The sequence below is a fragment of the Cyclopterus lumpus genome, chromosome 12 (assembly GCF_009769545.1).
Source record: "Cyclopterus lumpus isolate fCycLum1 chromosome 12, fCycLum1.pri, whole genome shotgun sequence".
NCBI lineage: Eukaryota > Metazoa > Chordata > Actinopteri > Perciformes > Cyclopteridae > Cyclopterus > Cyclopterus lumpus.
In genome coordinates, this window is record NC_046977.1 from 11,897,219 (window position 1) to 11,923,768 (window position 26,550).

At 40.8% G+C, this 26,550-nt stretch overlaps 2 protein-coding genes across 3 annotated transcripts in view; one reads left to right on the forward strand and one right to left on the reverse strand.

Annotated features, from left to right (window-relative positions):
* Positions 1-4,080, forward strand: part of LOC117740974 (NMDA receptor synaptonuclear signaling and neuronal migration factor) — a 34,758-nt gene extending 30,678 nt beyond the window's left edge. The window contains 2 exon segments of the mRNA XM_034547665.1: positions 433-508; positions 1,263-4,080. Coding sequence (XP_034403556.1) covers positions 433-508; positions 1,263-1,360 — 174 coding nt within the window. The 3' untranslated portion in view covers positions 1,361-4,080.
* Positions 4,081-9,391: 5,311 nt separating this feature from the next.
* On the reverse strand, positions 9,392-26,290 carry LOC117740388 (calcium/calmodulin-dependent protein kinase kinase 2). 2 transcript variants are annotated; one of them, XM_034546761.1, is made up of 18 exons: positions 25,981-26,271; positions 21,359-21,647; positions 20,486-20,815; positions 19,248-19,295; positions 18,352-18,405; positions 17,391-17,442; positions 17,138-17,271; positions 16,667-16,703; positions 16,420-16,441; positions 16,233-16,321; positions 15,256-15,455; positions 14,994-15,047; positions 14,824-14,897; positions 14,601-14,688; positions 14,173-14,304; positions 13,344-13,423; positions 13,092-13,145; positions 9,392-12,080 (listed from the first exon to the last, which is right to left on the reverse strand). In XM_034546761.1, the coding sequence occupies exons 2-18, from the start codon at positions 21,584-21,586 to the stop codon at positions 12,008-12,010; spliced, it is 1,749 nt and encodes a 582-aa protein (XP_034402652.1). In that variant the 5' UTR covers positions 21,587-21,647; positions 25,981-26,271; the 3' UTR covers positions 9,392-12,007. The 2 variants fall into 2 exon arrangements, with proteins under 2 accessions (XP_034402652.1, XP_034402653.1); XM_034546762.1 differs by lacking the exon at positions 13,092-13,145 and having other exon boundaries at positions 25,981-26,290.
* Between the last annotated feature and the right edge of the window lie 260 nt (positions 26,291-26,550).

Consider the following 26,550-nt stretch of genomic DNA (forward strand, 5'->3'; position numbering starts at 1 on the left):
TGTATAAGGAAACCACTTGCAGGACTACAAATGCAAGCTATCATCTCAAATACCTCTAATTTACAGATACATTTGATTGCAATCGCCTTCCTTTTAATTTCCTGAACATGGGACTCTTTGCTATTAAAATGACTTATTGGGGTCCTACTCTCAACCTTTTACAAGATCAGCTGTTTCATGGGAAGATAGGAAGGTTGTATGAAGACAAGCAGGAAAAATGAACACCGTTGCAATTATACTCTCTCATTTACTGCCCTCCTTGTTACCTGCTCAGGACACATGTCCACATGTCTCCTTGGCAGTAATGAGCTGGATTCATTGCCGTTCTTGGGTGTGGTTCCATGTTTGCGTATGTGTGCCGTGTCTGAAGATGCAGGCTCCCCGACTGCAGTAGGATTAATTGACGCTTGCTTTCTTATCTCGGCCCAACAGCTGTTCCAGAAACTGAAGAATCTGATGAGGCCTTATTCTGTCGAGTTTGAGTCGCCGCTGGAGCTGTCTGCGCAGGGTGAGTCTGAACAAACTCACCCAAACATGCAGATGACACGCATCGTGCGTACGTACCGGTTCACGCATGCGTTTACACATCTGGGTGGTGTTTTGTTACGGCATTTCATTTTTTGTGTGATTTCAAAATTCAAGCCATACAGGCTTCACATTACGGTTCGTGAACACCACCCTCCTCACAGGAGAGAGTAATCATTTTACTTTGCACTCTTCTCCTCTCGAGCTGCAGGTACAGTACGCTCTTCTCAACACAATAGCTCCTGCAGGGACAACTGGAAACTGTTGTCTTCTAAAGCCAGACTTCCTCTTCTTCAGCCCTTCACTTCCATTCAAAGTTTTCTCCTCCCGTTATCTTTGTTTCCATTAGAGATGCAAACCTCTCCGGCCCTGATGAAATCTAACCACGCTAAACTTGTGTCTCATACAAAGCAACCCTATCTTCTAGAAATTATGTCTATTTACGCATCATTTCCCACCATATTTTGAGGCGACCTCACTGAGTGGTGTTTCATATCAACATAATGAAGAAATGCTCTTGAACATATTAAAGTTGCACAATGTTGCTGTCCTGTATGTGCAAATAATTATTATAGCTCTTCCAAAAACACATCTGCTTATAGTATCTCAAGCATGATTAAGGTTATTTTAAGCCACTCGCAGTTCTTGGTTAAGGGTTAGAGAAAAATCCTGGTCTTGGTATATTTTGCTTCCTAAATACTTGATTAAAGCGTTTCCTGTCTCATTTACCAATCAAGGCAAAGAGGTGATTGAGATGTACTTCGATTTCCGCCTCTACCGGCTTTGGAAGACTCGGCAGCACTCCAAACTCTTGGAATATGAGGAATTTTTGTGACGAAAAAAAACGGATAACGGGAGAAGCGGAGCGCTACAATGAAAATTGAACTGATCCAATAAGTGAACATTGCTCAACTATAGTGCTCAACCCACCAACTCAATACAAACAGTCATGCCTGCATTCATCCTGGAGAGGACTGGGAGGGCAGGAAGAAGGATGGCAGGAAGGACAAGGTGGCTGAAGACCAACTCAATTATGCTGTGCCTCCACTCCTCCTCATTTTCAGAGTAAGGATCAAAGACTTAACAAAAAGGGCAGAAAAAAATACACATTAAAGAAAAAAATGAGGAAGAAGCAGAGACAACTGGACCGTCCACGTCTTAGTCACCAACTCCCTTTGCTTTTTGAGTTTGAAAGCAAAAGGAGGATTAAAAAAATTAAAATGTGTAAAAAACAAATATAATTTTCGTCACACCTTCGTTGCAAAGACACACTTTGAGGCTGATGTGCTTCAGGGGAAATCGCTGAAACTCATTCTGCCATAATGTGGTTCTGTGTTTTGACTGGACCTCTCAGATGATTTCAGACCCCGGAGGCATACATATATATACATACATAAATAATATCATATGTCGATGTGTGTGTATATATTACATGAATATATTAGCATAGCTTTAGTCATCAAATAATACATGAGAATAATAATGATGCAGCATTTATTTTTGATGTGCATTGTTGTGCAGTTTCATATGGAAATACTTTGGAATAACTCAGGTTTTAGCCATGAAGTAAATAATCTGTTTGTCTATTCTATCAAGATATTGTAATCTTCATCGCCATCGCTTGGAATGAATGTATTATCTCCAGAAATGTATCTTCGGTTTGAGAAATCCAGCTTCATGTTTTGGTAAAAAAAAAAGAAAAGAAAAGACAAAAGTGCTGATTTTGTGTGCGAGTATGTGTGTCTTTTTCATGTCAAAGAAATTATAATAATCATGCAAATGTGTGTATTTTCTCTTTCTGCACCTATAATGGTTATCACCCCTCCCCCATTTCTCCCTTTCCGTCACAAACACACAAAGACAGTCTTGTGTGATTACTGATGTCAAGAGGGATGTAACAGCCATCCAAGTGCTCCTGCCACTGTAGTGTAGGAGTTGCCCTATTGATCCCGCCTCCTCTTTTGCAGGAGGTTCAGGCCACTTAGTCTCGGCCCTGTCACTGGCGCCAGCTGCTTAATGGCAGCCAAACGAGCTTCCGCCACCGCTCACTTCACTGGGCTGTGATCCATTCTAAAGGACCGGAGTTATCCGAATTAAACCGATCTGCCAGATTTTTAAGCTGTTAACAGCCATCTGCTGCCCCTGCCAGGTGTCAGCTAGTTAAAAGGAAACTATTTAGACTGCAGTGCTAAACTAGAAAGGTCAGCTCAGTAGAGGCCGGTTATGAGTCGTGAGTGAGGATTCAGCAGGCGGTATATAACGGCAGCACAAAAAGATGTTTGGAGAAAGTGTGAGTGACAGCAACCACTGGCCACCCAAAATATAATGCAGTCTGCTGCAGCAGAATGTCAGATGGACAGACACAGAGCTGCACACTCACTCACACACACACAGGGACGCAGACACTGATCGCATAATCCTCCTTTAATAATAACTTAATTTGCTTTATGTAACGACATCTAAACTGGGAGAGTGACACTCAAAGCACAAAAAAGTCTTAGCAGTTGATTTCTCAGGTTGACACGTTTCCACAAGCGATTGATGCAGAATTTCTTAAATGTGTAAACCTAAGAAATGAGCTGATACCAGAGTATTGTTTTGTTGTGCTTTCGGAGTGCTGCAATCCCAACAATGTTTAATGCTACTTTTTTTAATGCTGACATTTGAGCCGTAATTTTTTGGAATGTGGCAGCGATCCAAGGAGTCGTTGCTAAGTCCCGCCATGGCTCACTGCTCGGCCAATCACAGCAGTGTCCCATAATGACCACGGCACCTGAATGCCAGCGAAACATTTAAAACCAGTCATTGAGTTTGCGTAGATGATTTGTGTGCCGATAGTTTACAGAGTGCACGAGGAAAAACATTTGAGGTTTTCATAGATTTCAGTGGCCCCAGACATGCATTATGCATTTCATAACAAAAATATATATATAAAGCACACACACAAATACATAAGCAATGATACTCTTCACCTGTGTATGGTAAATACTTTACCATTCGTCATTATTTGTGTGGATGTGTTAATATTTGTAGCATTATGTGCAGGCTTTTTGTGTTTAAGTCAACCAGTCTCACTGTCGTGCTCTCCATCTCTCTGCTGGCAGAAGTCTGTTTTTATTTGCTTTTGTCCTCTCTCTGACATTGCAGTGTTGGCCTACACAGACAAGTGCTCTCTCAGCCTGAGTCACGCACGGCATGTTTTCACTCCAGATTTAAAACACTTTCATATCATAGAGCCATTTTAAGTCCAGCAGAAGCATTAAGCTGCCGAATGCTCAAAGATGTTGCCCTCAACAGCTGCTACGTTTAGTGGATTATTTGTTTCGGAACTTTACACCCTGGTTTAATTTTCAGATCAGAAACACGTAGACTGATTAATTGAAAGCAAAGCAGTGGTGTGATGGATTCAATTCATTAAAGAAAGTGTTTTTCTTATGCCATAGAAAACATCACAACAAATACATCATATCCAGTCTATAAAGAACTTACTGGTAATTAATCCTCCGTTTTAATTTACTGGGCTGAACTGACTGTGATGTGAAGGGCACGCTGACTCAGGAGTTTGAGAGAGCTTTCTTGTTTTCTTCTTCAGCAAAAAAAAAAAAAAAAAAAAAAGAATTACTGGAAATCCAATTAAAGATGCAAATGTGTCTACTTGTCTCTCTAAGTCTGTGTTGTATTATTTGACTTTTCATTTCACTCGCTGGGAAACAGACAAACAAAAAGGGAGCACGGTCTCTCAGATCTGACCTTTTGTTTCATTAAAATGTGTGTAAAAAAGGACTTAAGCTTAAATACTGCAGTTTGATAGGACTGCAAAGAAAAATAGTGAATCTCACTTCAATGATCCTCACTTCAGTTATCCATAACAACACAGATGAAACTCACCACTCTTTGTTACATAACTTCGCAAAGTTGTGACCCTTCCCCATTTCAAACATTATAGTTGTGAGGTCACTGTGGCTGCAGCCTAATAAAACCAAACAACGGCCCACATACAGGCACGTCTCCATTGTTCTGCATTACCATTTGATGCTTTAGTGAACTTCTTACACCTGGAGTAACTGCTACAACGAGCTCCGGTCCAATTTTAAATCGCATGAATACGGTTCATTTCATGTTAACTTCCCTGTGGACTCCGTTGCCACAGCAGTGCTACACAAGAGAGTCTCACTGGTTGTATTGCGTGGTAAGGTTTCCACTTGAAGTGAACTGTAGTCAGTACAGGGTCAGTGCACGGGTCGGATGAACAAGCTTGGAGACGAGTTAACAGCCCACCCTTTACCAAGTGGCTGTCTATACTGCCTGTACTTGCTGTAGCAGAATGGAGAAAGGTGGTAGAGAAGGATAGTTCATAATGAAGAGGTAGGAAAAAAACACCTCCATTATGTAAAGAGGGGATTTAACTCACAGATTTATTTCTGTCTCTTCAGACTCGGTGCCAGAAATAATTTGGAAGCATAGGGAGACAGAAAGAGAGATATGTAAACAATAACAACAACACTTGTTTTCTTTGGTGCAACTTAGTATGCAGAAATGCAGATAAGGCCGTCCTGATACACAGAAAGTAGTGCAGAGCCTTATCTCCTCGTCCCAGAAACGCCTCGATCCCTAATCTCCATGCACTTGCCTTTCATGCACTCTGCCTTGTGTACACCGCTTTTCCGATTCCTTCTCATCCTCCTCTTCGCTCCACTCAAATTAGAATTTGCGTTTTGCAAATATCACAGACAGTTTGTTTAATATTCAACTGCCGTCCATTCAGAACAGTCCACAGTCTGCATTGGTTGTCTAGAAGCTTCACAAACGTCCCTTCCTTCCTCTCTTGTATGTGGCAGTCACTAACATGACATGTTTTCATTCATACAGAGAAGAAAAAGTTGAGTAAAATGCATAAACATGTGTGTAAAGAGACAAGAGTTCAAACTTTATGTAAACAGCAGACAGCTTATGGAAGTGAGCATCTCATGGCAGGAGGAGGACTCAACGACGCTCTTAAGCGGTTCTCTTCAGTGATTCAAGGTCAGAAAGCATCGCTGCATTGCACCTCCTGAGGCTACAGACTGCGGGGTGCATGAAGAGGCCGTGCCTGGTTTAACATTGATGAATGTGATATTAGGACGTGTGTTATTACATCATACAATTTGTATTTGCGTCACCAGTGGTGGAGGACGTATTTTTACTAAAGGTAAGTCAACAATACATTCTGGCTTTGAGGCAAGGAGGTTCTGGATTCTCGTGGTCAAAACGTTTCCCTCATCAAATACTTTGGTTTAGGACTTAAATACTTACAAGACTAATTTCAGCCTTCGCTGTACTTATTGTTCAGAGCTAATTAGCTAATGTGGGCATGCTTACAGGCTAAACTAAGAATATGAGCATGATAATCCTCCTATATTAGCATTTAGCTCAAAGCACCTGTGTGCCAACTTCAGGAAGTCTCTTAGTCTTGATAATAACATCAAAATCAAAAAGGTACTGTAAGGTCACACACCATGCCTCTGAATCAAAGTCATGGAGACAAAACTAAATAAAATAAGGGTTTAAAGAATTGCTATATTCTTGCAACCAGTCAGCGCTTCATAGTTTCTCCTCCTTTCCTAACAGCACTTGGGGCAATCAGGACTCCTGGTGAGCGGGGCTTACTGACGAGTAGAAAGAGGAGTATTCAGATACTATATTTGATATTTTTCATACAGGCTACGACCCATCAGCTAAGCAGCAGATAATCATCACCTTGGATAAGAAGCAGAGTTTAGAGCAGACAATCTCTTGGTCTAATAGCAACAGGTGACCAGCAGTACATGGCTGAGAGCAGCTCAGGCTAGCAGCAGCAACCACCGGTACAGGTGTATAATATACTGTATGATAGCTGAATATCGAGACATATCGAGTTGGCCACCTTATATGTATGACAATTTCTTCACAATGCAAATCTGCAATATGAAAGCATCATATGCCAAACAACAAACTGAGCTGAGCCACTCCCAAGGAAAATGTATCTGTTATAGATGGATGGATGAATATATATATATATATATATATATATATATATATAATAAAATACTATTGTTTTCTTACCACAGAATACAACTAATTCATTACAAATAGATTTCTGCGTTCAGCATTAGAAAATAAATGTAGGTTATTTATAGTATCAAGTAAACGTACTCATGCAGAATGTTAATGTTATATTTATATTGATATGAGGGTAGGATTATCATGTGAACGGTACTTGCACGTTGTTGTTTGTCAAGTTTAAGTTAATTTGATAAAGATTCACTGTAGTGGAGTAACAATATTTACCTCTGAAATATAGTTATGTAAAAGTAGCATAAATTGGAAAATGTAAGCACAAGTACTTCAAAATTGTAGGCGCTTGAGTAAATGTACTTTTATTTATTTGCATCACTGATCGCCAGTGAAGTGAAGTTGTCTGAGTGAGATGGTCTGCAATGCTTTATTAAGCTAAAATCCCTTAAAATATCAAAGGCAACAATCATATTAAGCACCATGTAGAAAAACTCCACATCATTCAAACATTGATGATTTGACATTTGTGTAAGGGACACTACACTGTAGAAAGGTGAAGCACTTTTCTCTCATGTTCCTAAGAATCACATTTATGTAGGATACCATTTCACATCCTCACATTCCAGTTGATTAGATCTGGATTAGTATTTAAAATATGGCTCAGATTTAGGCAAACTGGCAGAGGAATGTACCATCTGCTAACAATATGTTCAGTAAGAGATAGTGTGTATTTCTGCTGTATGTCACTGAGCTTTGTGTGAGTCATTCCTTCACTTCTGTTGTAAAAGTGTCATGTTTTTTGTCTGCTATCAGTTTGAATTTTTCCCTTCAAATATAAAGTCAGTCACACGGGTTGATCTCCAAATCTCTCTTTCCTATCGAAGACTACTTAGCTATTCAAATGTGAGTTGAACAAAGAGATGGTGCTTCACATTCTTCATCTCCATTCAGCGGCTACTTCAGGACTGGCATTCCTTCTGACTATCTTTAATGTTCATGACTGATGTCAAGTGCCTCATTTGAGTTCTTTCTCACTTTAAAGGCTTTTTGTACCATCATTCACTCCTTTAATATGTCCACCTGTAGCACTGGCAGCAAGTCTATTGCTACTAATTGAAAGGTTCTTTTGTTCTTTATTCTACCTTTTTAACTTCTTTTCTTTTGATGTGATAATCTTTCTTTTTGGAAGCCAGAGATTGCAATCAGATTTAATTGGGCGGCATGGAAAAGGCAGAGTAATGTAAGAAATGGGTCCCACTGAGCCAAAACATCTCACGTGCAGAAGGAGGCATACGAGCGTGCAGCTTTACAGAATGCTGAACAAGCTTTTTGTTGTTTTTGTTTTAGTGCATTTTACCTCTGGCAGTCTGCAGCAGGTAAACAATTAACTGTGCATGAAAAGTGAAGGCTCCGATTCTGTCACAATCAGCACTTCTCATTTGCTGATGTGTGCTTTTAGGCTCCCTTATGTGGCCCAGCGGGGGCATAACACCACAGTTCACGACTCAAAATGGCCTCTGAACTGCAGTTGCCCTATTTCTCATAGGACGAACGATGCATTGCTCTCAACCTCATTGTTGATGGGCTTCAGGCCCAGAGGCCTTTTTTCAACTTGCACTTTGGATGTCATGATGAGAAATAACTTTACACTGTATTTTTATAATAATTTGATAATATTAAAATATTAATCTTTGCGTGAAACTCAATAGCAACACGGATGAACTGCTAACCTTAAACCTTCGAGGCTAAATGTGTCATTTAATTTCCTCAACTCATAAAGGAACATAATTGAGACCTTGAAGGCCATGAAAGTCAGTGTCACACCTTTGTTCCCTGTGATGTGTGAAACCCTTTGAAGTGTGGAGATTCTTGCATGTTGACATATTTTTCACACCATAAACTGACCAGTGCAGCACAAAGGCCACTAGTGACAAGTCAACATCATGACTATGCAAATATCAGCACTGAGTATCCATATATTAAGACAAATAGCATAGGAAACTGGAGATTTAGGCATCACTTAGCTGATAGGAGTTGGTCAATTTTTTCATTATTTGTCTATGAATCATGGATTTGTCAACTGTTTCTACTATTTAAATCTTTAAATCTTTGAATCTTTTCAAAACCAAAGAATTTGCTTTTCATATTAAAACATGTTCTAAATGGACATTGGTAACACTGAAATGCAATGTAGATATGGTGCACTATGTATTATATGTAAGAAAATATCAATTAATTTCTGAGGAACACCATTTCAACAACTTTTCTCTTTTATTTGAAACTGAAAAGAGAAATACATCTATATTTATACTAAAATCTGACTGACCTATCAACATGGTCAAACCCTTATGTCTTTTTTCATCAGTTTGCTTAACGTCAGCATCTAGTGGCATTTGGAGGAACTACTTCTGTCACTAAGGTATTAACACTTAAATGCGGGTTTCCTTTTGTGTAAAAATAAATTCAAAACGGAGTAAACTCAACAGAAATATACTGAGCACATAAATACATTCTACACTATAAACACTATATATATATATACTAACTGGGAATTCTAAATCTAGTAAAATCTAAATCCAAAAAAGCTCTAATTAATACATAGTTTGAAGGTAGATGATGTTTAAATGCATCACATTTAAAGCAGTTGGAAAAATATGGCAGATGTCAAAAATGTGCTGTCATCACAATTACCAGAAAGGAACTAAATGTGTTATTCAGGCTCTCAAGAGTATCTTACAGCTTCTGAATTGTTGTGTTGCACAGCACCCTCTGGTGGTGTATCTCTGGAACTGTTATCACAAAGCTCAACAACAATCAGAGCAAGGACATCACAGAAAGGCAATAATATTTTATTCAAAGATGTAGATACAGTATGTATAGAATGATTAATTGAAAGGTCCCGTTTTGTCTCATGCTGTGACAATATCAGTATGTGGGCATGCATTTCAGGGGAAAGACACCCCGAAGCTCTTAATTAAATACATTTACACTGCTGAATACAAAACCATGAGAGCAATAAAGGTTCACCACTTAGCCAGGCCCTTATGACAATCATAGGCAAAGACTGTATTGAAACTAACTACAAGATTAAATATTGTATGTATAAAATATTAATCTCACATCTTTTCTGTGGCTTGCACTGTCACCATGCAGTCAGACTCAAACTGTCCGTCGGTTGATTCTTGTTGGTCGTTAAGGTCAAAATATTCACACCAAAGGGGAAGTACCTCCGTGGTTCTCCTCGAGGTTAAAACTTTATCTTCGAGGACAAAAGAGACTTACAGTATGACCGAATGTAAAATCTCTCATAAATGTGTGGAAAGCAAATGAGGTAACATTTCACAGAATAACACAAACTGAGTCATTTTTGCAATTAATTCTCGGGCTAAATAATGGGCAATAAAAGATCGTTGGCTATCATCATCGAGTTATATAATTTAGAAGTACAGTACAATAATTGTATGGAAATGTAAAGCCAGAGTGTGCGTCTCTATTGGCGACACTCCACAATAAGGAGTACAACTTAATTACATCATTCTGTTAAACACTTTGGGTAAGCAAAAAAACAAAACAAAATTAGAATCAGTGAACCACATATGCCCTCCTCTTCTAGCCACTGTACATGGCACTGTGCCATACAGAGACACATTATATGCATAGTACTGGTCTTAGAAAACAGACACTTCAGAGTGACATGCAAGTAGTAAGTTAAAAAAGTCCCTTTCTCATACATTAAAACACATTAGTGCTGACATAATTAGTGTGTGGAAGCAATACATGTTATAATTCATATTGTGTCAATAGTCTTTGTTGGAGACTCATCAAATGCCTTTTATCTATACTTATACTGAAAACATAAGATCAACAAAAGGAAAGAAAAGTGGAAAATGCAAATGAGCTGCTTTGGGATCATCTAAAGTGAAACACATCAATACACAGACAAGTACTTGAAATTAATTTTAAATATCCGTGGCCTTCTCCTCCCTTCAAAGAAGACTTTCTAAGGTCAACACCTCTACAGATATGGCATGCATAGATTTGTACATAAGGTCTGCAGCGGCACTATGCTTCCATCTCAAAACTGACTTCAGTCGCCAGCTCTCATAGTTCAATAAAGAACAAATAGTTTACGGTTGGTTTTTCTTTAAGGTACTGTTCTACACTTTCAAATAATTAGAAATAATTCATGTTTTTGGTGCCCTGAAAATGTGTGCTTTTAAAATAACACAGGAAAGTATTACACTACAAAACAGAACATTCAAAAAATTGTAACTTGAGGTTCAATCATTTTTTTTTTCAGTCTACATACAAACATCCACTTTGAGAGGTGAAAGAAATAAATTAGTGAAAGAAATAAATGACACAGTTAAAACTCTGTTCCTCAGAATTACAACACACAACCTGTCCGAATAATTGGGAGAGAAGCGAACTTCTGTTTTTCTCATATGCATTTGGTAGTTCATTACGATTATAGTTGTAGCTCTATGAATTAAAAAAATTATAAAGCAAACACCTAAAAATCCGATCAATATTCCTTTGAAAAAAAATTACGAGAAGCACTAGCTTTGCAAAAGAAGACAATCCCGCCTCTCTTTGCTATCTTGAATGCAGTGATGATGCATGTGACTGTTCACAAAGCACTACGTCACCAGTTTCTTATGCGTTCTATTGATTGCAGTAAATGGGAGCTTTCATAATACGGGAAACAAATTGCATCAAACAACTGTGTCGGTGCGCATGTTTAGAAATAGCTTATAGAGTCTTTGCATTGGGAACGTAAACACATGCATTCACTGAAGTAAACATTTCTTCACTCCCCCTTTTTTTCATTTTTGGGAAAACTGTACAGATTCTTCACCCTAAAATATGTTACAAAACTGGGCACTGCTACTTCAAAGCAGAGTGAACCAGACAATCATTGTCAATAAACCTGCTCTACGAAAGAGAATGTGGAGCTGATGGTCAAGACAACCACCCCTCCCCATTAACCACCCCCATCGCCTGTTGCCACGCCCTGTGTACCTGAAAGAAGTGTCAAGACAAGACAAGGAGAAACACAAGTGGCTAACGACAATAAAACACAAAGCTGTACAAATGAAGCCTGAGACGAAGCATGCGATGACAATAAATGCATGCAGGATGAGAGGAGTGGGTTGGGCAATAAGAGCTGAAGGCAGGTTCAATGTTCAGGAGGATTCTCTTATGGAAAGTTCCCATGGGACAGTCACAAGTCCCACAACCCCCAACTGAGCCTCAGAAGAGAAAAATAAATCAAATTGTTGCTTTCTGATCTTCATTTCTCTTTCTTTTCTGCGTCCGTCACTCTTGTCCACGTCCCAGGGAATGTACACAGGTGTAGGCCGCCAGTATAAAAACTGTGAGTAAAGGGGGTGTTGTGCTGTGTGGTTACAGGCGGGCAGATACCAGCGTGCATTATGAACCCTCTGCATCAGGAAAGAGCCTCGTCTTCTCCCACGTAGGGCAGGTCCACACTCCTCATGCCATCACCGCTCTCCTGTTTCCTAAGTAACACACCAGAGACACAGCATTAGTGACAGCGCTGCTGTGCGCCCGCCACCCATCCTGTATCACAGAGCAGAGGAAGGAGTTAGATATTGTGAAGCTACGCTGAGGAACTGAAACCAACCATTACATTTTCACACACTGTGAGGCAGCTAGCACGAAGGAATTGCTGTTGGGCAAGTTTACACATCATACATAAGGGGAAACGCAACAAAATAAAGAAAATGGAAATAAAAGGGCGAGAGGAAGGGAACATTCTATGAAAGAAGTGACTTATTTAGTTCCAGGAGCGACACAAAGAACTATTCATTTGCAGTTCCTTCGGATGCTTCATGCAAAGAGATTATCAAGATAAAAGGATGCTGCGGGCTCATGATGAATGAGTGACTGCTACTTAAAACGCTACTAAGTGTGGCACTGTTATATTTAGCCGCATTACACATTAACACGTGTACACTTAATAAAACCCCAATCAACACAATACCACAAACAGCAGCCTTGCTGCAATGTTGCATCAATGCCTCTCTGACACAGTGTCAAATAATACTGAATTATAAATAAGTTCATGATATTTTGTCCATCCCCATATTATTCTCAATTATTCCACAGATCAGGTGCTCATAATTTAAGAAGCTCTGGTCACTACAAAGTAGTCCCATTTTGCTTTAGCTAGCTTTTTTGGAGATAATGCAAATGATCTAATAGTCATTTGTCATTATGAGCATCCAATAGATTTTCAATTATCCATTTAATCATTTATTTAGCTATTTAAATCGCTCTAATGACTATAATTTGTGATATCGTCAGATGGGAGTTGCTGCACTACACTCCCAATGCTTCATCAGAAGCATTTCCGAAGATGGCTTGTCACCAACGAGCACAGGCTACTTTTCAAACTCAAGACTGTTGGAGCATTAAAACAATAATGAGAAAAACAGCTGCGTATATCATGCTAGGGGTCAGCACTTAACAGTACTACAGCAGGCAGGAGACGTCCTAAAGTTATTTACCTTCTTTGGTTACAATGAATGTAGCAGTACCTCACTTTGCCTGCTCTGCCTTTCCTGCAGGGCAGGAGAGGGAGAAGAGAAATAATAACAGGATACTTGACAAGTATACGAGTAGAAGAGAACCCAGCAGCTCGAAGAGAGAATATGGTGGCGACAGCACACTGCTACGTGTACTATGACTCCTCATATTACTGCAAGAGTATGAGTACAACTGAGTTTAGAGTCTGTAGTGTGTCTCCAAACAATCCTTACCTCAGCGTTTGCCCCTCTTTACGACCCCAATCGAAGGGGTTCCCGAAGGAGCGCTTCCTCAGCATCGTTCTCACCATGATCTGAAGACGAATAGCCAACTATCATACACTAATACAAAAACTATGCTGTGGATTTTAATTCTAAACAATGTTCGGTTGTAAAACAATGGTGAGGTCATTGCAACATCAACACTTCTTTATTGCATTAACTTCATAAAGAGCGTAATTGTTTTACTAGAAGCTATAGTCTATCTATATAGAATAACACACAGCACCGAGCTCAAACTATGTAGAAATCATAGGACATGCATTTGGGTGTAATGCTGCGAGAATGAATGACAGCATGACAACAAATGTGGTGAATTTGGAGGGTTGATGAATTTCTACATTCAAACGTTGTACACACATAATACATGCTGTGTCTGTCCATTTATCTGAAGCACTTCACTGATGGTTATAGAAAAAAAACAAAGCGCTCAGAGGCTTCATATTCATCATTCAAAGCATTCATGTCTTTCATTTGGCATTGAGTAAGGAAAATTAATGAAAGTAAATCCACACGATTCAATGAGTCATACAGGAGCACAAGCACAAAGTGCAGAGAGGGTAATCCAGTAGGTGGTAGTGGTGTATGGGGGTGGTACAATGTGACTGACATATAAATTACATATAAATATACAGAGAATCAACAATTAATTAGCAATTTATCTGAAAATCATTAATTCTCAGTTATGTTTCCATGCGTCTTTCATAAATGTGAAACACGGTGATATTTAACAAATCAGACTTGGAAATGACTGTGTTGTTCTTTAACAAGTGCATTAACTCACCACTGTAGCCAGGCTGGGGATGTGTTTAACAGAATTCTCCACCTCCTCTTCGGTCACCTCAATTAGCGTACAACAGTTGTCATCCTCAGGAGGAAGAGGCTCAGCACCGTGCCTCGTCACCCATGGGTGCACCTGAACGCAAATATGAGGAGAACACTGGTGTTCTTCATCTTTTTAATTTTGATTCCAAAGATGCACGTCATTGAGGGACTTTCAAACCAAACACTGGCTCTAGAAAGGGCCACCGTAGTTCTCCGACACAACATGGGAGAAGTTTCAGTTGGTTGCAATCTACAACCTCACCACTAGATGTCGCCAAATTCTACACACTGCACACTCAGGAGCATTTAGTCAGACGATTCTTCTCTTGTTCTGTGTCAGGTGGTTTACTGAAATTTAAATGCATAGTAATGGAGACCAGTCCTCACCTTAATCTGTGGGATTGATATTCTGGTCTCTGGATTCTTGTCCAGCATTTTCAGCAACAAATCTTTGAGATCATCTGAGATGTCAGCACTGTTGAGACAGAAAGAATCACAGCAACAGATTAAGTTACATTTAAATCACATTTTGCGAAGTAAGAGACAAAGGAAAACAGACATGTATTCATATAAAAAACAACTGCAAAAATATTTGAGAAGCAGAGCTCACCGCTCAGGTAACTCCACAGGTTGCGTCTTGATCTTTTGATGAAGACTAAGGATGCGCTCGTCCATAAATGGACACTGGGAATGTAAGAAAGAGAAGCAGTCATTCAGGAGAATCTCCAAAACAACAAACACAAGTCTACTGTCTATTTTTGCCAAAGCACACACACTCACCACTCCAAAGACGAAGCAGTAAAGTGTCACCCCCATGGCCCACACATCCAATGCCTTCATGGAGAAAAAAACATCATCATTTTATGTTAGGAAATTGTTATTTCAGGGTATGATAGTTGAAATCCACCAACATGTATTCTGTCCCCTAGGATGGTAAATTCTAAGATGATGATTCATATAGATTTAGGAACTAAAACAAAAAGGTTCATGCATTCCTGCAAATCATCTCCAGAGGTCACTAGTTAGCCGACTGTTCCTTCACCTTTCCAGAGAAGTTCTTTCTGGTCTCAGAGAGCGCTTCAGGGGCGAGGAAAGCAGGCGTTCCCACTGTGCTGGTCAGGAGAGCATCAGCCCCCTCAAACTGGTTACTGACTCCGAAGTCTGCTATCTTGATGTGTCCGTCTTCTCCCACTAACAGGTTGGACGGTTTGACGTCTCTGTGGATGATCCTCTGGTAATGTACTGTTGAAATAGAAAAAAATCATTACAAAATATTACAGCAACAATATACCATTTGAGGAATTCTGCTTGAGTGAATATTCTCTTCCAGTGCAGCGGAGAGAGGGGGGTGTTAAAATAAAATGTTTACCCTCTCAGTGTTTTTTATTTTCATTTGTAAACAAATCAGTTGTTGGCTCATTGTGAAAAATTAAAATGCCGTGGTTCCGTATGCAGGAATCTGGCATGCTGGCAAGATGTTGGATAACGTTTCAGCTATTACAGCCATAAACTAACCATCAAGCCTTGTCAACTTACAATTAGTGCTAATGAAATGAAAATGAATATCCTGACAGCTCCAGCGTCCCTGGTGCAGAGCCCTACACCTCCTTCCCTCGTCTCCTAGGCGACACTGTGCCAAACCTCTTGCTGAGAGCTCCTGAGCTGATGTGAAATGAGTCTTGTGGATGGCTTGAGTCAAGAACAGCACAGACGAAGGACTATAAATGACGTGGAAGAACTGTAGGATGAGGCAGATCTAAATACAAGCTTCATCTTCAGAGAAATTCATTGTGCATTTTTTCTTTCTTATGGTTTATGGAATTACAAACTGTGTTTTACTGCACAAAATACATTATTGAATGATATCTGCTTCTAGCTATTACCGCGCTGTTTCTATAAAGGTGCAGGACTTTTAAATGTTGTAGTGGAAAGGCCACGGTGAGTAAAATATGATAGGAGCGAATAACGCCCTGAAATTGTTTGGGGTTATGAGTGCAAAAGGAGGTTTGGAAGACTCACAATACTCGATTCCCCGGAGCAGATCTTGGAAGTAGAAGCGTGACTGGTCCTCACTAAAAGGTTTATCTGACGGCACCTCCATCACAGCACTTAATACATAAACACATACACACAATTAGCAATCATAACTAATGAGACAAGCTCATTCCAGTGACACAATCATTAAAATAAAAGAGGCTTAGCTTACCCTTGCTTGACCAGCTCAAATACTGTGACAGAAACACAGATTTAGTTGGTGATGAAAAGGACACAAACAAACTAAAGAACAGCATCTTTTAAGATGGGTTTAAATTATCTTTCTCGTATGCTTGCTAATTGTATGACTGTGATGTGTGTGTGTGTGTGTGTGTGTGTGTGTGTGTGTGTGTGTGTGTGTGTGTGTGTGCGCATGTCTATGTGTTGTTCTGAAGGCTGACAGTCTGGCCACTACGTACCCATGTACAGATGGTCCTCACTGGGGTCATCCAAAACCTGGCACCAAATGACAGAAATGGTAATGAGTGTAAACACACACATGCGCGCACACACACAATAGATCATCTTCTGTATGCCGTACAAATCAATACACACACACAGTTTTGTTGTATTTGAGGCTCTTTAAAGCACTGGACAGTTTCAGTCATTGTTTGAATGAGCAAACATGAAATATGAGATAACACATGTTTCTTTCCAAGTTGTTCCATAAGTGAGTTGGCAACATGACTATGTTGCTCTTAAGACAAAAGAGGCACAATTAATGGCGTCCCACAGGCAGTCTTAGCTTGAGTAGGCCACATTGCTTTTTTCACAAATATATGAGATATGATGGGCCTTTATTTAATTATTCGATTCAATACCTGCTTGTTCTACCTGAAATGAAAGTTACAAATAAATCAAGATAGTCCAAATGTATTAACAGCACCTACCTCTACTAGCTTCACCACATTAGAATGATCCAGCTTTTTCAGGATGGCAATCTCTTGATAGACCCGCTCCAGGGGGCCTTTGGGCTGAGGGGGGCCCTCAGGGGCTGCCTTGGCTCCACGAGGGGGAGGTCTCCCTGGCGGAGGACAGAGGGACAGGATGGGACGAAGGACAGGGTTTCATACAGTGTTCATGCACCACTGGAGCGTTAAGAGACTGTGCTCTTTGCTGTTTCAACCACCTGGCTCGACTTACGTGGGAAACCTGCCTGCCTCATCAGCCTCTTCTTGGACAACATCTTCATTGCCTACAGGAGAAAACGGGAGATGGATTTGGACAGAGGCCAGAGAACATATGAACAGAAAGGTAGACAAAAGAGAAGAGTCACACACAGCAGAGGGAGGTGAGGCATATCTGACAGTGAACCCACTCACAGATGAATATCCCAGCGTCGATACGTTTCTCTCCTCCCCTTGAGCATCCTTTGTGTATTTGTGACTACTAACACCCACCAGCATCATAAGCACACAAGCTTTTAAAAGCTGGACTTACAAAAGAGCCCTGGTGAAAGATTATTGAAATGCAAACATGCGTGTATTGTTCATTCCTTTGCCATGAATAAAACAGCACAGAAAACTGTGTTTTCCTTTAAAAAACGATTAAGTGGAAAAACAGCAATAGACACAAAATAAAAGATGCTTTCGAACATCTCATCGAACAATTTATTTTTGACGGCTAGATCTTAAAACATAAGCATGTGTTCCTTGCTCTGCCTATGTTTGTCTGTCTCTGCGCGTGGGTCTTGAACAATTACCGAAACTAAACCATCAAGGACATGTTGAACCAAGAGCGCAATGTGTGACAGCTACATTGTTCGGTAGATATTTTCCCTCTTCTGGGGATTTAATAGCCTTAATGCCATCTGTTATTATGGCAATGATATAATCAGTGAATGTGACATGTGGTGCTTTGTCAGAAATATTACAATAATCCCCATGTCATTGCCTATCAACATCATGCAGCTTGATTGCAGCAATAATCTTGAACAGCAAAAGTCTCGAGTGGATGTGTTGTCACAATTACCTGGAGAAATGTTCATGTCATTTCAGATTCACATGAAATCTCATCACTAAATGTCACAAAAGGATTTGATAATGATGAGGTATTAGACAAATGGAAATGTCATCTGTATTTTGTGTGCGCTACAAGAACTCACATAGTATGTGTTGTCATCCTCGTTGTAAGCCAGCTTGACAACACCATAGGAGCCCTGGTCCGGGAATAAGTCAAATAGAACACAAGCCATTAAAGTGAGATTCAGCAGCTGTCATTCTTCATGTGAAAATAAATTAGCACACTTTGTACAAAAACACACGAGACACGAGACACAAACATACACACACAAACGGGAAGTGAGTGGGGTGACAGTGTACCAGCTGCTTCAAAGTGAGAACAGAGAAATTAAAATCATCTCTCCCTTTCATTTTTTCATTTCAGGCTAATTAAGGAAACTGGATCTGATTTATGCTATCAAGCTCCCCTGCATGCGCACGTGCTCGCGCGCGTACACACACACAGGAAATTCAGGATAAAAAACTCGGCCCAATTAGTAGCCTGTGTGCATTAATTTCATGCCCAAAAACCTGAGAGGGGGGGGGGGCAGATTGGAGAGGCAGCACAGTGCTCGTCCTCCTGTCCCAGAGCCTCTCCAACAGTCCTGAAGGGCTCCAACAGTCTCAGCTGAACACAAAACCACACACATCACACAAAACCACACACATTAAACAAAACCACACACATCACACATGAACCCCACAATCTGAAACGTGCACACAAGTACACAAACGCACACTTGAATCCACTAAGCCTTGCACAACCCGTAGAGAGCGCTATTTATACCAGCCTCTCGGCCATCTTCCAACTCTTCCATGGCCCGGGAGTTTACACAGAGTTTGGGAAATGAGGACAGCCGGGAGAGGGGAGAGCAGGGACGGTTACTGCGTGTCCTTGATGATGTGCGGCGTTACTTGACAGACATGAAGTAGGCAGCAGGGCGAAGGAAATGCAAGAGTCAGTGGAAGGGTACACTCAGTGAGCTGTCTCTGATGGTACCTTTCCAATCTCATCTTTCAGCTTGTACTGGTTGAGTTGAACGCAATCCTTGAAGAGAGAGAGAGAGAGAGAGAGAAGGAGGAAATGGTTTATTTTCAAATGTAATCACACCGGCTATTTTAGCAGTTAGATACCAGAGATACATCAAAAGCATTCTTAAAAAATCTGCTCTCCCTAAAAATGCCATACGAAATCCTGTCCATCAAATTTCCCTTCAATGATTTTTTCTTTTTTTTACGTTTCTATTTTCAACCAAAACTCACAAGAGCAGCATTTTGCACATCAGTGATCCCAAGATATGCCTGATATCTTCCAATTGGCAGCTTTTCTGTGTTCCATCACTGTCCCAGGTTGGAGTTTTGAGAGGTGGGATGTGTTTTGTAGTATATTTTGTAGTCTTTAGGGGAACCTGAGCTGTATTCTATTCTGGTGAAAAGCAAGTGTGGATTTGAAGCAATGAGTGATAGGAAGGAACACATTCAGTGCTGAGAACAAACTGAACCCAGCCTACAGAGAATGATTCATGCAAACACCCAACAATGCACCGACGAGCCAGCTCTTCATTAAAAAGACATGTCGAAATGAAATGTATTTGATTGGTGGTCTCTGAACTGGATTACTAAAAGTGTCAAAGTTTCACTAAAAGAGGATATTTAAAAAAAAATATGCCACCTTATTCATATCGAAAAATTGGTGATTTCGTGAAAGCCAAACAAGGCCATGAATATAATACAGGACAACCTCTGCAGCCCTTAAGAGAGATTCTATCTACATGTACAGGTACTTGTATCTATGTGTGACAGGGATCACAGCTACTATCTACATCTACTGAGACCGTACGACCTTACCTTTGCATCCACAAAGCTCAGGCTTTACCAGTGTGCTGCTGCTTTTAAGACAAACGCACATGTAGTTCTGCTTACTTTCAGTCAAGTCTGATATTTTGATAACTAACAGATGATTAAGAGGAGCACTGTGTGAACATTGGTCTGTTTGTTCATTCAAGTGTAACGCTGTATGCAATGTAGTCCTTCAGGGAATACACTGGTCTGATGGCGCAGAGACTCATTATATAATCACAATTAGTATCACACTGGCCGGAGCCTCAAATTAGCTATCTTCCTAGGATTCATTGTAATTATAATATCTGGGACAGATTGTGAGCAGCAATATCAACTTTCCCTTACATTTCAAATTCTTAACACTGGAACCGTGTTCGCCTCAAGGCGTGACCATACCTGGAGGTCTGTGATGGAAACACTGTGGGACTCCACAGTGGGCCGGCGGGGCAAGCGTGGAGAGGAATGGGGCGATGTGATGGGCGAGTAGGGTAATGACGGGTAGATGTAACGCCCGTTGAGACCCGGAGAGCTGCAAGGGGATGTTGCAGATTGCGAGCGCTCCTGCAGAGATAGTTTCCGGTCTGACATGTTTAATCTTCCTCTTTCGGGGAGCAGAGCCTCTGACCGGCCAACTGTGTGGGACAGCAGGTCGCAGGAGGGAGTCCGGAAAGCTGCCACCATAGAGGAAGCTGGCTCGGGCATCTCAGAACTGTCCATTTCTTCGACCTGAGATGTGACACATTTAAATCATATTTATTTTCCTTCTTTGCATGTTCACATATCTAAGGCTGTTTATGTGTTGGTATTAATATGATGGTTGGTATGTAGTTTGTTCCTCTTTTCCAGCCGGTATTCTACATTTCCATTCAAGGCATTATTATAATTAATATAATGTTGATATACTATTTTTTCTTTTTCTTTAACGAGACACAAAAACAGTAATATCTGTACAATATAACACAATGCAATATAACAGAGATAAAACTGTACTTTTGGTTGAGACGGTATCATTATCCCAACATTTTGATTTATTTATGGGTCGAAATAAAACAATAAATGCATGTCAAAGTAAGAATGCTTACTTCCTACATGGTCTTAAAGACATAACTTCAAAGTGTTGATTTGATAAATCTGAAAACCTCATTAAAAAAACCATGACCATGTATCATCCAGTGCCATGCAATTATTTCATTCTGCAGAAGTCCAAATATCCAATTAGGCTCCATATCTGAGACACATATATTGTAACCCAGCCATGTTTCATCTTACCTCCTCCTGCCCAGCGTCTCCAGGTGGCCTGCTGGGTTCGTACTCCGTGACCACGATAAGGGACTCCATGGGGTCTGGGGACGGCGTCTCAGAGTGGGCGTTCAAAGGTGGAGCGGCACAGCTGCACAGCAGATCAGGCAGGAGTTGTGAGGGCTGTGCTGGGGGTGCATGACCACAGGAGGCTGGCGGTTCAGCAGTGGGCCAGGAGGTCACATGACAGGGAAACATGGTGCCTCTTCACTGACAACCACTGCTCCATCAGACGGGGGCCTAGGGGGGGAATTGGTGCCTAAGACACAAGAGCAAATTGCAGAAGAAGAAAAAATACATGTGGAGAACAACTGCCCAATAGCTACCCTAAAAGAGAGGACTCCTGTCTTGAATTTTGATTAATAACAGTACTATTACAAACCCCTTCCTCTGCCACCATCCCCTACACCAACCTATGACTCTGCATCGTTCTTGAATGACAGGGTGGCGGCCATCAGAGGCCAACTCACAGAACCAACAACAGAGTATCTCCTCTGGTTAGATGTTGGTCACAACAGCATCTCCCCATCTCACCATGGAAGACGTCTCTGAACGTATATGCTCTTGAGTGCAACAGTTGTCCTCGAGATTCTTTGCCCCCTGAGCCCTTTTAAAAGGGAAAGTTCACCACCAAATCAAACACATCTTGACAGCCATATATATATATATATACTGTATATATATATATTTATATATAAATATATATATATATATATATATATACATATAAATATAAATATATATATTGGCTGTCAAGATGTCTGCCTTCTCTTTGGCACTTGGCTTGTGGTGGTCAAAGCATCAAAACAATACAAATCAAAAACTCAACAGCTATGTCTCTTTCCAGAAATCATGACCCAGTTACTCAAGCTGATGTAAGAAGTGCTCACAACAAGACAAATATGGATTTTTTATTTGATTTTAGGGTGACCTGTGGTTTACCGTTCCAGTCCAAAGTTATAGAGCATGCATTTTACTAACCCATAGCATACAATTATCTTGATCATCTTGAGAAAGTTGTGAGGTAACACATGTACACCTGCTAACCATAGTGTCTGCAAACATAAACACATATAGATTAATGACACCCTCTTTACACCTGACAGATCAGAGTGCACCTGGCGATAAGGTTACTCATTCAGCTTGTTTAAGTCCTTAAACCTGGAAATGTGTTTGCATTTTTGCATTTCCATAACTTGTAAGTATCGTAAATGTTTGTTTGCCACAGATCGTAATTTCTGCAGTAATCCAAAATCCAAATGGAAAAATCCCATTGGCTTTTTGTCAAGGGAACCAGTGCGATGATGATATCCGGGGTCGGCCTGCAAAATTCTGTCGTCCCAATAACCATATTCAACCCCAACATCCTGCTTTGGTACATGAAACAAACACTCTGGCATTACTGAGGGAGGCCTAAACAAATGTTATGTTAAGTAGGAAGAACAATTATTTATAAACAGCAAGCTTCTTAAACTGAACCTATATTCCCTTTACTGTCCTGATGCCCAGTGAATTCCCCTCTGTGTTATGCAGGAACGGATTTAAATCAACTGCGACATGATTGGCTTAATTACCTTTGCACACAGCTGGAGCAGAGTTTGACTGGCCAACATGAACCATGTTGTTGGTATATGAAAGCGTGTGCAAAAAAGCATCAGAGATGCTGCTCAATAGCTGTGAAACATAAGGAGAGACAGCTCGTTCCACATAATCTGGACTTTTTCCACACATTCTGGGAGGTGCTAATTAATGCATGCAAACAAGTCTCGTATCACAAACTTCACCTCTTACTTGGACAGATTTGACGCGCCTATAAAAGCAACGCTTCATTCTGCTTTTGATGTCAGTTATGTAACGTGGTTGATTATTATATATACAGCATTTTACCAAAGCCTTTTTTGCATAATTTCAAGAGGGCCATTTCCATCTCCACTCAGCTTATTATCTGTGAGAGGAATGGAGAGAGAGAAGGAAAGGAGGGGTGGAAAGACCGAGAGAGAGACGATCTCCTGCTTTCATGGTTTTGACAGGATTGTGACACTGTTGGTGTGTGGGAGCTCAGCAAATCTCAGACACAGGAAAACAAAGGGAAACTATGCGAAAAACAAGACAGTGGAAGCTCCAGCCAAGTTCAGAATGAGGACCATGTGTGGGAAGAGACGCCCACTCCAGGCGGCCTCTCTACCTTCATATCCAGCCTATTTAAAGCATTGTAAACTCACAAAAAGCTAGAAAGAATCCCCACGTATCCTACTGAGCTTCACTGTTTCATGAGAGGAACTTACTTCCTGACTGCCTGGTCTCTTTTGCTGTAAAATTACATTACAAAAAGTACTCCATCATCATTACTATGGGATGTTACGTCAATCCCAAATGTTACAATTGTTTTCAAAAACGCACCGAGGCCCATTTCCATTCACAGTGCAGTTTCTACATTGATGGTGGGAAGATGTCTTTTGCATGATATTATCATTTATAGCAAGAGACGCAATATCACTGCAAATCTCATTATCTGCCCAGCAGGGTTTGGAAATTAACCATGAATATCCGTCTGACTGTGGTTCCTTTTGTCTTTGGTGATTTATTTTCTGTAGTCGCTGTCTGGACGGCAGGATCCGCAGTAGCTTGAGGCCACTAAATGCAAACTGATTTTTTGACGGTGTTTCTGTGTCAACAGACACTATTAGGGAATTGAGTTTCTGAAACTATAACTACAGTAGCCTGGCATTCATTTAAATCCTTTACCGTGGAGCTGAGAAAGCTGCTTTGACATATCTCTTTTAGTTATGTCGCCCCCCACCCACACCTCAAATTAGGGTGGACTGGACACAATCTAACGCTTCAGGAAAGCTTTCTGCAAAACGTGAAATATCAAATCACCCTTTGCTAGACATTCATGGGTAAAAAAAAAGGCTCTGATCGTGGTGGCCCGAAGCAGCTCTATATGTCTCTATTGTTCCTAGACAAAGATGCTCTATGTCATGGATAGCTGAACTGCGAGCTAATGCCCTAAATGTCCCTGATCCCCAATGATCACAACAGCTAGACGAAGAACAAGCAGTTAGATTTGAGCCTTCGAAACGCCAACAGATGCCGCCTACTCCAGATGCCGTACTGCGCCTCTTATCGTAAACAAAAGTCACATGAGCTGACCTTCACTATGTGGGCAGGCGGGGAGGGGGAGAGGGGACTTATCAGAGCCTGAGGGGGTCCAAGCCATGTACAGCATTAATAACAACACAGACACGGTCCCACAGACATACAAGTACAACACTGGGCCATCTGGAGCAGAGGAGGATCCCCAGCTTCATTAAAAGATCAACAGGGCAACCCTGTCAGTGATCTGCGGAGCCGTGCAAGAGATAAGCTCCTGTAAATGGAGGGATGAGCGTCCTCAGCCATCACACAATCACAGCGCATTTCTACTGAGAATCTGAAATATATAATTGGTAGTCAACATATTTAACTCCAAAATAAACCACAACTAGTCACTGCTGTATCAACCACAAAAATGGTTTTGATATTAGCGCAATATATTGTTTTTTGTATCTTCAAAAATGGGGAAACATGTGCAACACAACATCCAAGAGGCCGAGGTGACATCTTCAACTTTATCATTTTGTCTGACGAACTATCCAAAAGCAAAACAAATATACTGTATATATATATATAAATGACATCTGACAACTTTTACATTTGAGAAGCACAAACTGTCAAATGTTTGGCATATTTGCACGACTTGAAGATTTACTCGATTATTATTAGTAGTTTTGCTGATTGACAAATGGATAATTTCTTTCCAGATAAATCTAAACATATATTTATATGTTTTCACAACGTAATGAACATCTATAGAATAGATAAATGGAGCCACATTTGATAACAAAGACCATCTGGTAAAACACAAAGTGCTTTCTCCCAGCTCAAAGATATAGGATTTACTATTTGATCACCAACATAAATCTGGTGCATTTCAAGGCTGTCATCGTATGATTAAACAAGGTGCTGCTACACATTTAAAAACATCCCAAAAACATCAAAATACTGACAAAGAAATCATTTTAAAAAACAACACTAGGGCCGATATGTGATGCTTTATTGTATAAATGATATGACAATGCAATTTTGGAGTCTTAACGAGCTACAGATAATAACAATGAGAATACAACTGTTTACATTACATCATTAACTCACTTTGAGCATTAGGTATCAACTCTCAATCAAACCACTGGACCGACACGCATTAACTCTCTTAAATTTCCGGAACACACACACACACAACGGTTCAGCCTTGGTGTGTGCGTGTGTCAACAATGGCTGTCTTTACACTCACAACTGGGAACCATCACATCGACCATGAACATTAACACGAGTAATATTCATATCCCAAATCCACGGGAGGAAACGAGTCCTCGTCGTCTGAGGTCCCACGAAGCTAAACGGAGCTACGAGGCAAACGGCTCCGCTAACGTTAGCAGCTGCCTCAGCTGTCAAGAGACAGATGTTGAGGCGAGGATGCTCGAGCGGCCGAGTCGCGTCCAGAGTATGACAAAAAAAATAATAAACACTTTCGGAAACAAATGAATCCTTACCTTGACGCGTTAGGGCGAAGTGAGGGTTCTTCTCCGGACTTCGGGTCTGTACTACGACCGCTAGCTAGCGGACTGATACCCACGGTGCGATGGACCAATCCCGCTGAGCACGTAGGTCCCGTGCTTCCCCCGGAGGAGTGTTGGGGAAACGGGCCGTGGGGCAATGTTAACGGTAGTGTTTCAGAGATATGCTTCATGAACACCCACGGCCGCGGAGGAGGTCGTGGGTTTCCTTTTGTTCTCCGTTAATGTAAACTCGCGACCTCAAAATACAACGTGATTCTGGCTACAAGCACTTCTGTGGTCGATTGGGGCCCTCCTGTGGCGGACTGTAGAATTGCACCCTGGAATTGACCGCCGTGAGATTTTAGTCCATATTTATTTTTGAAGGCTAGTAACTTTGACAAGAAAACAGCACGATTCTCATGTTTCAAAATACGGCCCAACTCTTATCGACAAGCTCATTTATTCAGCTTGCAGTGACATACTTCACTCGTGTCCAGTGTCAGTTACCTGAGCAAAGATCAAACAGAGCAATTTTCTGACATTGTTTAAATGGTCACGACCCAA